The 21,011-nt window shown below is 38.1% G+C and overlaps 2 protein-coding genes across 2 annotated transcripts in view; one reads left to right on the top strand and one right to left on the bottom strand.

Annotated features, from left to right (window-relative positions):
- The first annotated feature begins 9,350 nt into the window (after window positions 1-9,350).
- LOC117399864 (potassium voltage-gated channel subfamily S member 2-like) lies at window positions 9,351-15,901 on the top strand. Its single transcript, XM_033999280.3, has 2 exons — window positions 9,351-10,110; window positions 11,471-15,901. The coding sequence occupies exon 2, from the start codon at window positions 11,507-11,509 to the stop codon at window positions 12,938-12,940; it is 1,434 nt and encodes a 477-aa protein (XP_033855171.1). The 5' UTR covers window positions 9,351-10,110; window positions 11,471-11,506; the 3' UTR covers window positions 12,941-15,901.
- LOC117400326 (serine/threonine-protein kinase 3) overlaps window positions 15,503-21,011 on the bottom strand; it is a 140,308-nt gene continuing 134,799 nt past the window's right edge. Inside the window, exon 11 of the mRNA XM_034000121.3 lies at window positions 15,503-20,476. Within this exon, the coding sequence (XP_033856012.1) occupies window positions 20,318-20,476 (159 nt within the window). The 3' untranslated portion in view covers window positions 15,503-20,317. The remainder of the gene's footprint in view (window positions 20,477-21,011) is intronic.

The following is a 21,011-nucleotide window of genomic DNA, read 5'->3' as shown; positions in this document are numbered from 1 at the left end:
ATGTTAGTTCTATCGGGATATACAGTAATCCTTGATTTGTAGCAAATGTTTCTTATTAATATATATATATATATATTCAATGCAGCACAGTAGCAATTTTACCCTGGGCCGCCTTAAAATCACAAGTGTGAATGGGTCTGCGTTAAAGCCAATGGTCGGCATAACCTTTGGGGTGTGGCCTCATTTGCATGTTAGCTTTGAGCGATTATGATGAAGGTGCAGATGGGGGGGACTGCGTCTCAAACTAACCAGGTAAGAGGAGGTTTATTTGAAATGCAGGCGCTGTCAATCCCATTAAGAAAAGGGAACAGCAATTGGTGAAGGAACGAGGAAGCGAGTGAGAGAGAAAACACACATTTTCAGAAAATGTTTGTTGTATTTTTATATTTTAAAATAAACAATAAATAATATAGCTGGGTGAACTGTGACGTGGAACGTGCCTTTGTTAAGTTAAGGGCTGATCTGAAAAATCGAGGCCCTGCTCTTGTAAGTAGTGTGTTTGTTTTTTCTTATAAATAAAGCTTGTTTATTTTGAATGTAAATTTGACAGGAATGGGGTTAAAATCCCATTCCTGCCAAATCCATGTGCACAATGTTGCCAGGTGCTGACAGGTTGATTGATTGTCAATCAGCCCTGGTAACATTATATAAGAGGAGCCAGGTCCTCTGTTGTGGGTTCATTTCATTTAGTGAAAGGACTGGGAGCAGCAGGTTGTACCCAGGAGTCATGTTTTCATGTAAAATTGTAATTTATAACTTAAAGCGGCAAAATCCATAAGTGGAATTAAACCCCAACAAAACAATACTGAATAGACTGCTGAGGTGAGAATAATGGAAATGAAATATCCTGTTTGAGTAAAATGTATTAGGACTTTGAAAACATGTCTATGGATTAATGAGAGTAGAAACAGAAGCGTTTCATACCAATAAATGTGTATTCATGTTGCAGCATTTTGTTTAAGAGGACGGACCATTCATGTTCCAAATGTCATTCCTTGTTGGTACACATGCTTGTTACGCTGTTTCGGGCGATCGAGCTGGCTCAACACATCCAAGTCACTAACTATACTTACTAATGCCCGGGTGTCCTCCTCGCTCCAGTGATTTTGAGTGGAGGCCGGACACGTGTTGTCTTTGGACATAGCTGGGATCAAAAGCAAGGGAATTCAGTTACAGACATTTATTAAGCAGCTCACTTGCTCTTCGCGTTTAACTTTAGCCTAGTTTTTACAGCAAGGGTATTCTCAAGCAGCTGCTTTAATACTATAACAAGGGTATAACACAGTTCATGGTAAGTGGTTTTATACAGAACTGTAAACCCATAAGAGATATACAGCATGACACGGCCAACACAGCAAAAAACAATACAAAAAAAAAGCCGCCCGCATTATCATTAAGGTGAACTACACCACTGCTAACCATAAAACCTCCCATCAGCCACTTACTTTCTGCCGTCTTGGAATCCACGGTAACAACTGACCCGCTCCCTTGCAATATTTATAGTGATGTCACTTAAGGATAAACACGCTCATTAACATTTACATGTGAAATGCAGGTTTCCATGCGAAACTGGGCGTGGATTTTCCTGTGTTTTTCATCATTTAGTAAATGAGATTTACCCTATCCCTCGCTTTGGCTGTTTTTTCCGGCCATAAACCTGATTTATGCAGTGGAAACACCATGAAAGTTGCCTGAAACTTGTAGCTTGCAAGTCACTTTCTACAAAAAAGTATCCCTTTCTACATTTTTCTAACAACATGTAGACCAGTGTCCCCTCGGCTTTACATCAAACTAATTCAAAAGTAAAAACACAGCTGTATGTTATGACCATTAAAGCAAAGCAACAAGTGCTTAATTCGCAAGACATCCAGCTCCTGAATGTTTTTAGCACCATCATCCCTGAAAGAAGAGAAATGCTTATTAATGTTATAGACCTAAAATATAATATAATTTAATCCCTAGATTATAATTCTTCACTGTTTATATTTGTACTTCTGTAATGTTTCTTTTTGTTCTATAGATTGGATAGCAATGAATAAAATAAAAGTATTTAATGGAAATTCCTGACTACATCTGTAATTTATAAGTACACTTATCTTACTTTACTGTAAGTGGGAGTAACAAGATTATGCTAACAGTTTGAAAGTCTCTATTTACACAATTGTACTGTGATGAGTTCATTTCAATAAATTACTTTATTGTCTTAGGACATGCATCTCCATTTTTTGTAAACCAAGTGTAAAATGTACTTATATTATTTGCTCTGCAGGTGTTACAGTATGTGAGGCAGGCATAGGAAAGGGGTATGTGGCATACAATCTCGCAGTCCTTCAGGACAGATCAGCATGGAACTCTTCAGGATAAGGTTGTCAATGCTGAGGTGCTGTTTACAGGATTTTTAGTTGAGCACAACCTGCCATTTTCAGTAGCTCAACATGCAAGTAAGATGTTTCCAGACAGCAAAGCATTTTGCCTGTTTTTACACAAAAACATCTGCCATTGTAAATAATGCACTTGAACCAGAGTTTTTCCCAAAACCTGTTTCAGCATATTCTGTCAGAGAAAGGGTCATATAGTCTAATGATAGATGAGAGTAATGACATTATCAGCATGGTTTTCAAAAGGAGCAAAATAGGAACTAGGTCACAAAATGATTTTTAAATAATTTATATTTTTTAAAGGGTCAACAAGTGAATACATGACTCATTTCATATAACCCCTTTGAAAGCCTTATACTTAGTGACCCAAATCAGGTTTTAGAAATCACTTTGCAACCTAGTTCTTATTTTGCCCCTTTTGGAAATCATGCTGTGAAAAAGAGTGTGCTATCCTTGCAAGGTACTTTAATGAAGAGAATGTTCAAATCAGCGCAAGGCTTTGTAGATATGCCTATCTGCAACTCAGCAAATGCGGAGAACATATGCAGATGTATTTAATCATCACTGGAAGGAAAAGGAATCTTAGGCTTGGTATTGCTGGCTCCCTGAAATCAATCTCATAAACTTGGGCTGTCTGTGTAGTAATTGTGGTGAAGAAGAAACAGTGGAGCATATATTCAGGAAATTGAATACATATATTCAGCAAAGAAACATATTAAACAGAACGTTAAGGGAAATAGAAATTGAAGTAACAACAGTAAATGATATTTTGAAGGTAGGAGGGAAGAAAAGAACAAATGGAGAAAAATAAATGTTTAATCAAAATTATAAAAAGTATATGGAAATGGTAGAAAATATAAGCAAAGAAATAAATGCATATATATAATGGTAGAGGGAGCTCATCATCTCTGTTTTAGATGGCATGCACCAACAACCCCTAAAAAGAGAGAAATAACACTGTTTACTGGTTATTTTGGTGCTTTATCCAACAATCACTTTGTATGGTAATACAGTACACTTCATTATTAGAATTATTAAATTTCATTGAAGATTTTTTTTTTTCCCCAAGTGAAAGTTAGTGTCCTTTTTTTTTTTTGGTTGTGGATCTCAGCCTTTTTCGACCTGTGACCAAAAACATGTCCCTAAGAGATTGTAGCAAAACAAGGATGCTGGTAACAACCCACCAAAAGTTTCAGAACAATTGACAATTTGTGAAAGGATTTTGTTAGTTACACAAATCGCTTGAGTGTGCAAACAAACAATACATGGAGAAATGACAATGTAATTGCAAATGGTAGATATTTTTTCATTCATTAAAAATTCAAGCATGAGAAATATTTCAGAATCTTTGGGGTAGGTGATTCATTAGTAACAAGGATACTGATTCAAGTACATACTGTATAAACTATCTTCAATGTGCATGTCCTCTGCATGTGTTTGCAGATAAAACCATAGCTGTTATTTCATATGTAAATATTTTGTGGATTATAGTCTACAGGCACATATTATCTACAGTCCTGTGTTTCTAGGTCACAGATGGATTCTGGCTCCACACGGATGAACACAATTATGCATTTATTGTTACTGTATTTATTTGATATCAGTAGAAAACTATGGCTTTTCCATATAAAAAAAAGATTAGTATTTTCTATGATGCAGAAGCAATACATCATAGAAGACAGTATGCACACACAGGCTCATAAAGAAAAAAAAGATATGATTTGTAACCATGACCATATATACCAGGATTTAAACAACCATATTTATTATTAATTTATGTATTTATTGCGTTTATATAGCGCTTTTTATACAAAAGTATTGTAAAGCATTGTATAGTACATAGCAGAAAAAAAGAACACACCACAATACATTTCTATAGCATGTCACACATACAACTGCCATAATCAGACCATTTAAATAACAGTATACACATAATAATACAAAAGCAGCAAGCTGCAAGCTGGATACCACATGTTTTGGGGCACCAGAAAAAAGTGCATTACAATAATCAATGCTAGATGAAACAAAGGCATGCATTAGTCTCTCGGCATCAGATACGGAAATAACTGGTCCAAGTTTGGCTATATTTCTCAAGTGGTAAAAAGATACTTAAGTAACTTCCCTAATATGAGTCTCAAATGATAGACCATGATCAAAGATGACTCCCAAACTCTTAATTTCTAGTTTATGTTTTGATGACAGACTGCAAGGTTACATCAGATTGTATTATTATTTAATATTTTAGGGGTTTTTAGTTGAGAATAATATATAATAATGCATATTGTGTAATGAACCCCATTGCTATCTGATGAACGGTATTTGATTTCGCTGGTGATGTTATGTGATTTCAGTGTGTAGTGTATGAGGTGTCAGTTTAAAATTATGTCCCAAACAGCGCCTCATACTGTGACAGGATTGAAAGGAGTTTCTGTCGTAATTTTCCCTCCCGATCACCGGCAGCGCTGTGTAGGGTTGACCTTGTTTGGGTCAGGAGGCTGAACTCTGACCATACAGGAAGTTCCGGGTCGGGCGGCCATCTTGGCCCAAGGTGGAACCATGCGGCCGTCAAGTCCCATCATTGCAATCAGCTGTGCTGTTCTCATCGATTGGCTGACGTGAGGCAGCGTGCTGATTGCAGGGGTGGGACTTGGCAGTATTTAAGCAGTGTGGTTTTGCCATTCGGTCTCCCTGTCCTGAACTGGAAAACATGTGCTGTGCTTTGTTGTTTTATTGAACCTGCTGTAATTCACAGAAACTTGAAAATTTGGGAAACCCTGGTGGATTACCGCAGTGAGGAAAACCCAGGACAAGTCGTTCATCCGTGGAAGGGAGCCAGGAGGCGGTGAGAGGAAACCCACTGCAGTAGCACGGAGAAACCCAGTGCTTCCTTTGTTGTTGTTTTTGTAACCGTGATGTTTTTGTTTACTCTTTATTTGAAACCTGAGTTTACCATTGCTGGTATTCCAGGTGTTTTCTTGTTTATTTTCTGCAATACTGGACTCTTTATTTTCATTTTGTGTGAAAATAAAATCCTGCCCAGATACCATTGTTGGAACAGGGCTCCAGGACTAAACGTCACTTCCAGCTCCTGTGTGCTGCCATTTCTGGTCCTTCCCTAAGCTCCACCTACTACCCTCCCACATACATTTTACATGTGCCCTGAGCCTCATATGTGCATATCTTCTACTCATCTGGTGGCTTTTTAATAACTGTTCTATTGTCTAAAGTAATATTTTTATTTAATTAAAAACAAAGTCACTCACATCCAATCTGATATATAAATAAATTATATGAAACATGGACAGGAAGCCAATTAAAAGAAAAAACTACACCACAAGCTGTAACCCAGAAATAGCATAAACACTTTGACATGTTAATGCTTGTAGTTCAGTTTTCATTACACTGTAGAAAGAAAAATATATAATGTGCTTAAGAGTGACTTGTAGATATTTCCATTGGTACAGCAATAGAATGGAAATGCTTACAGTGTGCAGTTTCAAGATAACGTATACAAGTATGTAAATATATTATTATTACTATTGTTGTTGTTAATAATAATACTCCTACTAATAATAATCACTTTTTGACTAGCAACCCCATTGTTTTTGAATATTTCCTGTATCTCACTACATAGCTGTTGTCAATCATGTTGGTAATATGACTTTTGTGTTTCAAGACAAAAGCCAGGGGATTTCTGTTTCTGCTCCAGTTACTTCAAGGCTCTTCTATAAACCTACAGTCCTGGTACATGCTTTGCATAATACAACATGCAATGTGGGTATTGTGCACATCCTAATGGACTAAGACAGCTTAAAAGCAATTTTTTATTGAATGATGTGATCATTACGCTCAATTCTGGCTGTATTTTCATTGTAATCTTTTGGGGACATGTAATACAGTATCTTCCTTGCGTTCATCCCAGATTTACTTTATCCCTATACATTAAAATATAAACAACTGATATTGTACGTGACACACATTGCATTCCTGAGTAAAAGATAATGAAAAAGGCCCACCTTGCCAAAATGTGAGTTATGTAAAACCTGTGCATGAAATGATGTGTGGGCACACAGGTTGAAAATAGGTTTTCACAGAAACAGAATAACAAATATACATTTATATTCTAAAGTCACCATGGCAAGCGCTGGGAAAGATAAATCCTAATATTAGTTCATATCATCACCTTCTTCAGTGCGCAGTCAGTGCTGTTCAATGTCAACAGTAGCCATAATTATCACTAAGTACAACAAGTACTGTAAAGCGGGCTACATTCAAAAGAAAGATATGGACAATGCAAAACAAACTAGGTTCACACCAATAACAGAAGAATGTAAACAAATGTTTTTAAGAGAGCAAGAAAATGAAAATACAAGAAGACACTAACTGACATAGACCTCAAAGTTGTTGGTTTTGAGATAGCAATGCACTCATGGCTGTGCCACTTTTTTCAAATTGTTTTGATTAACATTATGTTTAATAGACACAAATAATTCTCAGTGTCGCACAATATATCACTGGATTAAAAACCACAAACCAGAATGTATAGTGACTGAACAATATCTAGCAGAAGGCGGCCAAAAAGCAAAAGATGAAAATAAATAAAGTGAGCATTCATGACTCACTTTTGAAATTGCATTTTCACAAACAAAGTAGAAGTAATTGCTTCCAAAAAGTTCCTCAAGGGTGATTGTAGCATTCTCCCCAGCACCAATTAATAGTTTGCAACCCCCCTGCTCCATTTAAATTGGTTTAGCCTACAGCAAACCTGTGATGATGACAGGCAGTGACAGAAAACTTCTCCAGATTCTCAACCGTGCCCTCTCCTGGTAATACTGGGATTGCTTCCCATTGTCAAGTCTATACCATAAATCCTTTTGAGGCTACTGAATAATGTTCCTCTTATTGCTTTTGTGTTGTACTGCTGGATATATGTGATGTTTATAGCTGCCCACTGAAAAGAGTGTGCTGTTTTCAGATTGTCCCCTGAACAGCCATTAAGCTGAATAACGTCAGTCATTATTGACGAGGCCTGGAATTAAAGCGCATTCCAGAGGCCGATTACTAAATATTTTATTAACAACTCAACAAGCCCACTGAAATGGCAACATTTAATTTCACAGCTTTGCAATAATGGGTGCCAAGCAAATAGAACTTAGCCAAACTGAATGCAATTGCTATTGTTTACACTACAGCTTTACCATATACATTTAACCACCATCAATATACACAGTAAAACCAAAATGTTTACAAAAAAAAGAATTCAGGGTCTTTAGTGAAAATGTCAATGAAAGTCAATAAAGCCCATAGCAGGGTTATTTGCAGTAGGACCTGTGGTTTGGTAACCTTGACCTTACAAGGTAAAATATGGCCCTCTGCAGCAGTTCAATACATTAGTAGATCTTCATCTTCGGACACTAGAAAGGACAGAGGGAAATGCTTCTCTGCTTTAAAAACAGTAACACAGCTCACTCATTTTGTTCTTGGATTGCACAAACACATACTAAATGCACATCAATATAACTGTGCTTCTGCAAATGTCAAAGAGATAAAAATGGTACAAAGGGCACACTTTAAATAAGTCTACAGAGATAGTGCAGCAGTGCAATTGTACAGCACAGGGTGTCCAAAATAAAACAAATAAAGCAGCATTTCCATCACTGATTGTGCATATGTCTATTTGTGAGCTGTATTGCATACAACCTTTTCAAATATGTTTTCAGCAATAATGGTCCTAATACAACATGGTCCTAGTACAACTAATTCAATTGTTTCAGTGATTTACACAGTACTGCAAAAACAACAAGACTGGTTGGCAGCATTGAAAGAGTTAAAATACCTACAGGTGGTAATGGGCACCATCCAGAAGGATAGGTCATCAAGTTGAGTTCCCCTCAATGTTTAGTCATTTGACTAGTCTAGTTCTATTGTTTTGAATGACCACCGTTTTACAGCAGATAGAAAATCAATCAACAAGGTTTTGCATTTTCAGGAAATGAATGCCATAACTGAAGGCTGTACAGTATGTTGGGAACTACCTCTCCCACACAGAATACCTCCAATGAAGCCAATTACACAGTCCCAGGCTACAAACATCTTAAGATAACAACTGTGCTGGAGTAACCTTTTAAGAGGAATTGCTGGATGATTTCATCTCTTGGAAGCCTCAGAAAATCACCAATCCAGTGATGCAAAGCTGGAGTGAAGGATCTTATTAAAGGATGATCACAGATGTCCCTAAAACAAGTAGGCATGGGCCATGTGGGTACACATGATCACCAGACTGTTGAGTTGAGGAGCTAATCCAGCCATTGAAAGCACCCCGGGTTCCCTTCAACCAAAGCATTTCTCCATCTGCAAGCAAGATGATTTACATCATATTCTTCAACATCCCTGGCTTGATACAATACCTTGCTGTGTCCTATAAAACTATTATAATCAGTCACGTTTATTAGGCTGTCCTTTTAGACTTTGACATATGTCCCAGAAGGAGGTCATTCATGTTCCAAATGTCAAAGTAAAGGGGTGCAGCAGGAGGGTACAGAACATACAGGACCACTATTTAAAATCTCATACAAAAAACAGCTCATCCTCTGAGCAAAAGGCTAGTAGTATTTCATTTTAATTGGTCCCTTTATAGTAAATAGTGTCAGCACAAATTGTGTGGTACTTCATAATGTTTAGATATTGGAGAAATTGAAGAAATGCAGTCGTTTTATAGACGCATAGTTATTTAAACAGTTGTCACGGTATAAGCAGCAAGGAAATTGAATACATTACATGGACAGTTAATGGATATTTAAAAGACCATGCACCTGCTATGCATAGTGCGTATTTTACCATCATCGTCCAAAGTTTAAATATCAGACTGCATTTGATTGACGGTGCAGTGCAGAAAACGTGTCAAATTATCTTCATCTATATGGAAGTGACAGGTGTTTTCTTTTCATAAGACACACCTCACAGGAGATGCGTTAATGTATTCCGCGTATGTCTTGGCTTACATGGCTTCATGCACAATAAATTGCATTTTCTATTCTTGGAAACGCTACCTTAGTCCTTCAGTATATATATATAAAGCAATAAACTGAAAAAAGTGAATCTGCGGCTTAGACGATTGACTTCAAGATACGTGTAAGAATTCTTCTCTGAGCTAAATAAAATAAAATAAAAAATAGTCTTGAACCGTGAGTGTAATATATTAGGCTATTTACAGGTCTACCTTTCTGAACCGACACCTAACCCCAACAAACCAAATATCCTAAAATTCTTTATTTTATATTTTTTACTCGTAACCGCAGACGAATTCATGACTGCTGCCTCGGAGCTGTCTCTTCAGCACCACAATGATGTTTTATTCCAACTACTGCTACAGTACGTGTTGCTGCGCCGTGCTGGAGTAGACTACAATAAGGTTTTCCAAGACTGCTTCAGTGTAGGGATAAGACATGAACAGAAAGCTTTGCGCTGATCGTGATGTTTCTTTGTTGAGGTAAAAGAGCAAAAATTAGGACAGTGATGCGAATTCTTTGATTGCAGAGGGTGGAAAAAATGACCGCGTTGATTATTGGGTAATCCCCCCATCCAGACATTTAATTTCCACAAATAACAAAACTGGCACCAGAACTAAAAACGGCTTGGAAACTACAATCTCAAAAAGGAAAATAAATCTGCGGGATTAAATGGAGGCAAACAACTTGCTGCTTCTCAGTACACAGTAAATAACTTATTTCAGGTAAGGCATTGGTAGGAAACTTATTATATATATATATATATATATATATATATATATATATATATATATATATATATATATATATATATACGCACGCACACACACACACACACACACATTCTCTGTATAGTGGGTAGGTAGGTTGGGTCAACACAAACTAAAGGTTCAATGCTATAATGTAATATTTACATTATTTTGTTAAATGCACTTAAATACACCGAAGGAGAAGGTAAAATAGGAACTGATTTGAAACCCCCGGGTTTAATTTGTTTTTGTGGAAATTAGATTTTAATATACACATAATTGCAAGGCAATGTGAAATCAAGAGTTGTGCTGTGTTCTATAAATACACAAGAGGAAAAAAGCTGTGCTTGAAAATATGGGCAGTATTTATAGGTTAGCTACAGATAACAGGGCTCTGTTCTAGGTCCTTTGTTATTTTCATATACTACCGTTAGGTGATATCCGCACACACGGAGTGAACTTACATTTGAGAAATATAGCCAAACTTGGACACATTATTTCTGTATCTGAGACTAATGCACGTCTTTGTTTCTCTAGAATTGATTACTGTAATGCATGTCTTTCTGGTATCCCAAAAGGTGTGGTGTTTCGCTTTCAGCTCGTTCAGAATACCGCCGCTAGAATTCTAACTAAAACCAGTAAAAATTAAATTACCCCTGTTTTAGACTCCTTACACTGACTCCCTGTGCCGTATATAATAGATTTAAAGATTTTGCTGTTAACGTATAAAGCCCTAAATGGATTAGCACCTAGTTAACTGCAGGAGTTACTGATTCTGTATCATCCAAATCACAGGATGTGGGGCTACCGGTTATTCCTAGGGTCAACAAAATTAAGACCTGAGGAAGGGATTTTTCATGCAGAGCCCCTTAATTATGGAATGCCCTCCCTTCTTTAGTCAGAGAAGCTGGGACTGTTACAGTTTTTATGTCAAGACGGCTTTCTTATTTTAGTGGGTTTTTAATGTAACTTTAAAATTTCTGTTTAACATTTTTTTTTTAAATATGTATACTGTTTTTTAAATATGCTATATGTAGAAATTATGTGTGTGACATGCCTGATGACTTTTATACAAAAGGTATTGTGTTGTGTAAATGATTATTTATTTTAATATACTGTACAGTGCTTTGTGATACTTTGGTATGAAAAGTACTACAGTAAATGTAATAAATAAATAAATAAATAAATAAATAAATAAAAAGGAAACCTGTGCTAAAAAATGAATGCTCTTCAAATTTGCTGAGCATTTTTAAATGATCTAGGGGAATTGTTTGAAGAAGCTGCACATTGTTACAATACAGCTGCATTACTTTTAGTTTTTTCCTTTTTCCTTTAGACCAGTTTCCTGTGTATCTGAATTCTGCATCTCAGCATGACAGGTCAGAGTCTGGAAGACCTAACAGAAGCCAATTTTGAAAACAATGAAATAAGCATAAATGTGGGAGGATTTAAGAAAAAGCTGCGGTGGAACACCCTGTCCCGGTTTCCCGAAACCAGGCTGGCCAGGCTGCTGAGCTGCCAGTCCAGAGAGTCTATACTAGAACTGTGTGATGATTATGATGACACAGAAAACGAGTTTTACTTCGACAGGAACCCTGCCCTGTTCCCTTATGTTTTAAATTTCTACAACACCGGCAGGCTTCATGTGATGGCGGAGCTCTGCATTTTCTCTTTCAGCCAAGAGATAGAATACTGGGGCATAAACGAGTTCTTCATTGACTCCTGCTGCAGCACCATGTACCATGGCAGGAAAATAGAGCCAGAACAAGAAGACTGGGATGACAAAAGCGAAGAAGAGAGCACCACATCTTCCTTCGACGAGATCCTTGGCTTCTACAATGATGCTTCTAAGTTTGATAATCAGCCCCTGGGGAATATCAGAAGGAGGATCTGGTTAATGCTGGACAACCCTGGCTATTCTATCCCGAGTAGGATATTCAGCTTCCTTTCAATATTGGTGGTCCTGGGGTCTATAGTTACCATGTGTATGAACAGTATGTCTGACTTTCAGAAATTTGACAGTGAAGGGAACCCAGTAGAGGACCCCATGTTTGAAATGGTGGAGCACTTTGGAATTGGGTGGTTCACTTTTGAGCTGGTGGCAAGGTTCGCAGTTACACCAGATCTCCTCAGATTCTTTGAACACCCTTTAAATCTCATAGACCTGATGTCAATCTTACCTTTTTATCTGACTCTCTTCATCAACCTGGTGGTAGAAAGCAGCCCGGCTCTTGCAAATCTTGGACGTGTGGCTCAGGTTCTAAGACTCACAAGGATCTTCCGGATCTTGAAACTTGCTAGACATTCAACAGGGCTCAGATCCCTTGGAGCCACCCTCAAGAACAGTTACAAAGAGCTCGGCCTCCTTCTGCTGTATTTGTCTGTTGGGGTCTCCTTTTTCTCGGTGGTGGCCTACACCATTGAAAAAGAAGAAAATTATGGACTGACCACCATCCCTGCCTGCTGGTGGTGGGCCACGGTCAGCATGACCACAGTGGGTTATGGAGATGTGGTCCCAGGATCCATAGCAGGCAAGATAACTGCATCTGCCTGCATATTAGCAGGGATCCTGGTGGTAGTGCTTCCCATCACACTCATTTTCAACAAGTTTTCCCACTTCTACAAAAGACAAAAGCAACTGGAATCTGCAATGAGGAGCTGTGACTTTGACGAAGGAATAAAGGAGGTGCCTTCTATTAATCTGAGGAACTATTACGCACACAAGGTGAAATCCTTAATGGAAAGCCTTTCAAATATGAGCCGGATTTCACCCAGTGAACAGAGCCTTAAGAATTCAATACTTTGAAGGTGAACAAAGCAAAGGTCAGCGTTAGAGGTAGTGTACTTCACTTCCTAATATTTCATTTAAAACGGGATGCATGGACGGGGGAACCTGTTATGTAAAACTGAGGTTAAAAAAAAAATGAAACTGGTACTTCATGTTCACTTGGAAAGATTGTGTAGAGATTTACCCAACTAAAAGACATCAGCAAATTGGAATAGATTTTTAATACATGAGGAGCATCTCCAAATGCAGTGGCTACTACATAGTTAAAAATGATATTATAATTTTTTGGAACAAATGTAAATGTATGTTTTATGTTTTGACAGTATAAAGAAATAATGTATAGCAAAGGCAATTCCGTATTGACAATGGACTGAAGAAAGACAGTTGGATCAGTAACTTCTTGTTCAAGCAAATTAAAATTATAAAATGGTATATCTGAATATAAGTAAATGGGCAGTATTTTATATCCAGTTCATCAAATGCATTATTCACCTAATTAAAAAATCACCTGTTTATAGAAAAGCAGTGAGCAGAATTGTATATTGAAAAACGTGGGGCTTGTCCTCTTGGAGTTGCCAGCAACAAACGAGGTGTTGAATCAAACGTACAAGCAACATGTACTTTTACAAGCAGCTAAAAACGGGTTCATTTTGTGTTAGTTTTACCATTATAAGTGTTTACCATAGTAAGAGCATAGCAAAGTGTAATAAAGCAATGTGAAAGCATGGTAAAATATAAGTAGGCATTGCAAAGCCCAGAGCAGTATGGTAAAGCAAATTTAAAAACATGCATAGTATATCCATGGGAAAACTGCAAAAGTTCCATGCAAAAATACCATGGTTAAAAAAAAAAAAAAAAAATGTATAGCCTTTGTTCCATAAAAGTAACTAACAGGTTGGTAATTATTTTTTGTGTTGGTCTTTTCAGTATGCTAGTATTTCACATGTGTGATTCACTGCCCTGTAAACAAAGCTTTCAAGTTACTTTGTACAATAGTGTACTGCACTGACAGCTTGCTGGCTCATAATGATATCCAGCTGTTGTATTAAATCGAGATAATTTGTAGTATAAGAGCACCTGTGGGTTACTTCTGACCATTTCATAAAAATGTACAGTCGTGATAAAAGGTATTTTTCAACAAAATTATTTAAAGGCTTGTCAAGATTCAGATCAGTGGGGGCTCCAGAGTGGCGCATACAGTAAAGGCACTCCACGTGGAGTGCAAGATGTGCCCTATAGCCTGGAGATCGCTGGTTCGAGTCCAAGTTATGCCATTGCCGATCATGGCCGGGAGTTCCTAGGGGGCGGCACACAGTTGGCCGAGCGCTGCCCGGGTGGGGAGGGTTCAGGTCGGCAGGGTAATCCTCGGTTCACCGCGCACCAGCAACTCCTGTGGCCGATAGGGCGCCTGTGGGTCTGCTGTAGAAGCCACTCAGATCTGTGTTGTCCTCCTGCACTATGGGTCTGGTGGCTTCGCTGTAGACCTGCAGTGCGAAAAGACGGCTTGGCAGGACACGGGATAATAACTGGGCATTCCAAATTGGGGAGAAAACCGGGGTAAAAACCATTGGCGACGACCAAATAAAAAAATTAAAAAATAAATAAATAAAATAAATAAAAGATTCAGATCAGTGGCTATTTTCTCATTTGCTCAAGGACGTGTAACAGACAGAACTAGTGTAAGAGCCCCTTTCTATTCCACCAGCACAGATCCTGCATTCACATACCATCATTGCATACTGTATTTCCTAGCATGGGATAAGCCAGAATTCATTATTACTTTTTTTTTTTTTTTTTTTTAAACCAATGCACCTTACTAAGCCTGTAACATTCTTGTTGCTGTTACCTTGTACTCTCACACAATCTACTAATATATTATGCAATATAAAATCTGAAAACAGTATCTGGTAATTGTGTCAAAACAATTAATGAATGTATGTATTCTTTGTTAGTCTCAGTGTTACTGTAAAATAGAGTTTTACTAACTTATAAATCTTAGAACCAGACATCTCTGCATCATCAACTGAATGTGCTTTTCAAATGTGAGTGAGCAGCATGGATAATTTAATGAACTTAAAAAATAAAAAAAGCATGCATTGTGTTGTATGCATAACCATGAATTGTGTTTATAAAAACTGTTAATTTGCTTAAAGTTGTACTTCCCATACCACAAGGGGTAAACACAATGTTAAAATAATAAAGAATATTACATTTTGTTGTGCAAATGAACTTATTTAGTAGTGGTGTGCAAACAAAGACTACACAGTAGTCTCTCACGAATAAACCTTTAGGGAAAAAATAGAGACAGCTCTAAATGTTTTACACATGGAATTTTTTTTTTTTTAATGATAGCATGGTCCATTGGTCATTTAATATTCTACTGGGGTCCAGGATTCTGAAAGTCTGTTGTACCTGGACATGTCATATTACTGTAACATTTTTCAAATACAAATATAACCAATAAGAAAAAAAAAAAAAAAAAAACACACACAAAACGAACACAAAAACCCCAGTTGGTAATCTCTAAGAAGTTACCCAACAGTAAAGGGGAGTTGGGTACACAATGTGAGAGCAGAATGGTTGACGGGCAAACTTCTTTAATGTGTTCGGTAGGTAAATACATTTCAGAAAATAACTTAGTGTCTTCATTGAGAGGTTACAGACCCATTTAGAATGCGTACAAAGTCTTAAACACTACGTGAAGTAAATATGAAGTAAATAACTGAGCAACAAACTCTGGCAAACATTTCAATGAGAAACAGCACCTTATCTCATTTGTAATCTAGTTTCTTTTAATTGCCACTGAATGGGTGATATACTATACAGTAGTAATACAAGAGTGGTCAGGTTGACAGTCCTGGCCTCTTTTTAAGTGTGAAGATCTTTAAGTTTTACTTAAAATTTAAAACTGAAAATTCAATACCATACTATGGATAGAATATGAATATGTACTAAAATAAAATGGGTAAAAAAAAAAAACTGATCCTGTTCACTGCTTTTTAAACATTTCTAAGCTCCTTTGTTTATTTTTTTAAAATAAACTACAGAAATAGCAACCAGTTCTGGAGTTAGAGACAGCATTATGTCTGCTAACCACAGACAGTGATTCAACCTCCACTCCAATAGCAACTTTCAAAAGGTACTTTTTTATTGAATCAGGTTTGTATCCCAAAAGGCGAGTACTGTGCTTGTTCATTTAGCTTTATAACTGGGTATTTATAAATGTATCACTGATGATCACTGGCAAAATATGATCATAGTCCAATTTACAAGGAATCGAAGAATGGAAAAATCTGTATGTCGTAGATTAACATAAGGGCTTAAAATCACTTTGTCAGATATTGCCAACAAGGCTGCTAGTAAACATCAATCATCGTCCTTTATTTGTTTGCGCATACCTTCTACAAAGTCCACGTTAACTAATCTCTCTGGTATTAAAAATGACAGTGCAGATGTATCACAACTGCTGAATGATGGAGCTCTTGCAGATTTAACGACTTTTAAGAGACCTGAACCTACATTTATTAGGACCTTGTCACACACCCTGTATTGTAAAAAAGACAATGCAGCCTTTAACTGCAACTTCATGCAGACATAATGTACTGTGCCACAATCCACTACAGAAATCAATTCCTTTCTGACAATGCGGATCTAAATCTCAGTATACCATCCTTAATTAACACCAGCTTTTCTCTTTCTGCCAATACTGGAAAACTTATTAGGGGGTCTCTGCTCATTAAAAGAGATGGTCAATTACAAAGTCAGCACACATTACTCAAGGCAGTGCAAAAGATGCAGTTTAGTTTTACAAAACTATTAAGAAACAACTTGGGCAAACTCAGCTCATAAACTAAAACATACATGTTTTTTCTAACATATAGTTTTGAAAGATTAGTAGTATTTTATAGATTTTAGGAAAAGAGGTGCAGGAAACTGGACCTAGAAATTTAAATTTCCAGGAAATACCCAGGCAAAATACTTTACTTTGAAATTCTTAAAAGTAATCATTTAACTATTTTGTACATCACTTAATTTTTAAGAACACAAATAGCTAGTTCTGAGTTTGTAATTAAATGTTTTTTTTTCTCTCCAAATGTATTTACATCATAAAATAAATAATGTTTGAATGTGACTGGCTTAAAACAAATACTAAAGATTGTATTCATAAAGCACTGGCATCCTTACAAAGCGGTTACCAAGACATGCTTCAGCAAACAATTGTAAAAGGACAACAATTTATTTAACACATAGGAAACATACAGTAACTACCAAAATAAGCCTAAAGCTACTGTTCAACATACCAATTGGTCCCATACCAAGTGGCTCATTATTGTTGCCCCATTTGTTTTTTAAAAGGGGTAATAAATCAAGGCTTGAAAAACATTCTTATCTCTCATTAGCATAACAGCATTCTGGCCAGTGACCTGTCATTTTTTCTGCTTCCCAGGTTAGCTATATCTTCAATTATCTTGGAGCTAAACTGATTCAGATTTAACTTGTCACTTTAGATATAGAAACTAGCGGCTAACCCGATGGGATATAATAACCAGTTAAAGAGCAATAGTTCCACATAGTTGCAGCAAAAACATTAAAAAACATATATTATTCAGAGCTTGACAGCAGCTGAATTTATGAGATGGGAACTAAATGAAACGTTAGGTTATTATCATAACCCTGGTTCCCTGAAATAGAAATGTATCCATTACACGATGGGTTAACCTATTACAGCCGGTTTAACTTAACACTTCTACCAAAGCTGCATCTCCACCCCCACAGGAGACAAAACTGCATGCAGGATGGCACTCAGTGCCATACATTTTCTTCAGCCTACTGCATAGTATGTACACAGCAACCAAATAATTGTAATGGATACATTTCTATTTCAGGGAACCATGGTTACGATAATAACCTAACATTCCCTTTGAAGTATGAAATGTATTCCATTACATAATGGGTAAATATACCCATGCTGTCACAAGGACATGACTTGCAGAACAACCAATTTGGCGAGACTGATGGCTTGCCATAATTATAAGGCACGGTAACGTCCACAGAACGCATAATTACCTGAGACGCCGCTGTCAGCATTCTGGTTCCAAAGTAAAGGTTCTGAGGATCCAGGACATTAAGCCTGTAAAATCTTGTGAAAATGTGGCCCACACCACTGTATCATAAATGTCAGAGAGCGATGCACCCTGAAACAATGCCCAACACCCCTGGTGGAATGACCTGTGACCTCTGGAAGGGGCAAATTGGCTTGCTCGTAAGCAATCTTGACTGTCTCCACAATCCAATTGGACAGCCTCTGTTTTGATAGGGCATGACCTTGGTTATTAGCTCCAAAGCATATAAACAGTTGCTCAGATTGCTGCCAACCTTTTGTCCTGTCAACGTAACACAGATGGAAGTCTGGGACGGTACCAGCTGGCTTTTTGACAAGTTCACGGTCAGGCTGAGACTGTCAAGGTGAGCAGTCACCAGTTCCATGTGCGCTACTGCCTGCACTGGAAACTCTGCACATATGAGCCAGTCATCCAGGTAGTTGAGCATTCTGATGCCTTGCAGCCTCAGAGGGGCCAGGACAGCCTCCCTGCACTTCGAAAAGATGTGAGGGGCTAGAGAAAAAGGCAGAACGGCAGAACACAGAACTTGTAAGCAGTCCCTTGAAAAGTTCGGGACATGTAACAGAGTCTTCACCTCTTGGAACATCACCAGGACGTCTTGAGGGTTGAAGACAGAAGTCGTAACCACTCCTGAAAAGGGGGGAGGACCCTGTTTGAACTGGAGTGAGCAGCCGAGCTGTACTGTGGAAAGCACCCAGATGTCCGTGGTGCTTGATCGCCAGTAATCTGAGTTGCTGGTGGTTTCGCCATTGATTTTTGTGTGTAAAGCGGTCGGTGATATTGCCGGCGGTGCCCCCTCTGTATCTGGCCGCCCCTATGGTGGGGAACCCCCTGACCTGCAGGCACTGCCGACCACTGAGTCTGGGGCTGCTGAGCCCTAGAGTGCCAAGGCACCGTTTGCTTTTTGGGCAGCAAGCGAACCAGATCTTTGGTGGATTCGCGTGCCTTCTGGGAGCTCAGCAAAAGTTTGTCAACCACTTGAGCGAACGCATGGCCTGGGTTGACCAGGGCATACAAAAGGGAGGCCTTGTCCCCATCAGGCACTCGTGCCTGGGAGAGCCAAAGCTGCCGTCGAGCAGCTATTAGTGCTGCGAGACCTCGACCATGAGACAAGCGAAAACAGACTCGCGGTGAAAAACACAGTGAAATTATTTAAACAATTTTTTCTTCAGCGGTTTATCCCATGGGGGAAAAAACAAGCAGAAATAAAATAAGACAGGCTTATCTGACTGCTTCTGGTCAAAGATAGCGAATTTTCACTCTCTCGAATGGTGAGTCACTCTCTGTGTATAGCTGAAAGGCTGAAATAGAAAATGGCACTGAGCATCGTCCTGCACACAGTTTTGTCTCCTGTGGGGTGGAGACAGGCGTGCTGACATAAGACGCAGCTTTGGTAGAAGTATTCTTTTTTTACAGAAATTTTACCTGCATTCAAATTTCAAATAAAAAAGCAATGTCACCCTGGTTATCACAGGAATGAGATATTACGGTATTGCTGCCAAAAGCTTACAAGTAGAGGCTGAATCGACATGGTTTTTCTTCTATTGGTAGATTCAGCAACTCAGGCTGGTGTTAATTCCTGATGATCAGCTGTACTGAGATGCTTCTGTCATCACTCAAGACTCCCACACCTGCTGGATTCAATATGCACACTGTCAACGATGCCATCAATGTTTTGCTCCATACGGAGATTCTGCTAGGAAAGTAACACCAAAAAGTTGTTTGAATTTAAGTTATTATTAGAAAATGATTATTTATACAGAAGCCTTGATTATTACCCTTTTACGCTAACATTCCAGTCTGGCTTTTTTCCCCCACTGTTTGTTCCCTGAATAGGGGACTGCTGCAGTACCAACTAGTTAAAGCAGTACACAAAATGAAAGACTAAAAAGGCACCCAATCTTCATCTGCTGTTGCTAGTGCAACAGGTTTCCTAGACAATTCCCTTTGGTTTGTACTTCTGTGTGTCTTCTGGAATCCCATTCATCCGTAATGTGTTACTAAAAAGATCCAGTGAAAGATGGCCAACAGTAAACTAACCAAAAAAAAAAGAAAAGACATGAATGCCCAAACTCTTACTCAAACCTTCAATTAAATACATTTTAAGCACAACTTAACTTTTTCTAGTGTCCATATAGTGTTGATGAATAAGACTGTTGGAAATAGAAACGGCTGCTTTAAATGGCACCCTTTAATGCAAATGATCTGTTTAAGGTAGCCAGAATACATTCTGCATTTGCAGTCTGTAGGAAAGGAATGTCTGGGGCATCCTTTAGAAATTCTGCTGCCTGCGCTTCTTGGCGTCCATGGCATCCAGGATGGGCTGACGCTTTGCTGTGTATCGCTGGCGCAGCTCCTCGATCTCTCGCTCCATCATGGGGTCCAGGGCGGTCAGTCTCATCTGTAGCTCTTCGAAACTCAGGTTCTTCAACTAGAATAGGGAGAGAGAGCGAGAGAGCGAGCGAGAGAGAGAGAGCTCATTCATTAGTTAACTACAAAGCAAAGGAACGTTTAATGGCAGTGCCACTTGTGATTTTGTCAAAAGTCTACAGCAAGAACTGAGCTAATACCAGGAAACTTCATTGCTACTCCCTCAACAGACACCAAATCAAATGACTCCTAATCCTTTTCTTATTGGTGCTGAAATGAAGTGGCGACCCACGAGATGAAAGATTGCCATTGAGTCACTACTTCATCACAACAATCTTAGAAAATATTCAATACAAGAAACTGGTGTAGTTATATAAACTGAAGCTCCACTTCCCTATTCAAGACCCTTCTGTTTTTTATGCTTTTTTTAACATTATTTCACCAGACAGCATGAATCTGTTTTCCATTAAATACCAATAAAAAGGACCCTCTTGATAAACAACATATTCAAAGCTGAATTAAGATGTTTTTGGAAATAAAACATTAGGTTCAAATTCATAAGCAATTTTAAAAGATTAATTAATGCAACATCAAGA

This window comes from Acipenser ruthenus, chromosome 4, assembly GCF_902713425.1.
Source record: "Acipenser ruthenus chromosome 4, fAciRut3.2 maternal haplotype, whole genome shotgun sequence".
NCBI classification, from domain to species: domain Eukaryota; kingdom Metazoa; phylum Chordata; class Actinopteri; order Acipenseriformes; family Acipenseridae; genus Acipenser; species Acipenser ruthenus.
Note: the sequence above shows the minus strand (reverse complement) of the source record. Positions and strands in the feature narration are given on the sequence as shown.

Coding starts and splice junctions, on each gene's coding strand:
- LOC117399864 (XM_033999280.3), top strand. CDS start 11,507: ATGACAGGTCAGAGTCTGGAAGACCTAACAGAAGCCAATTTTGAAAAC.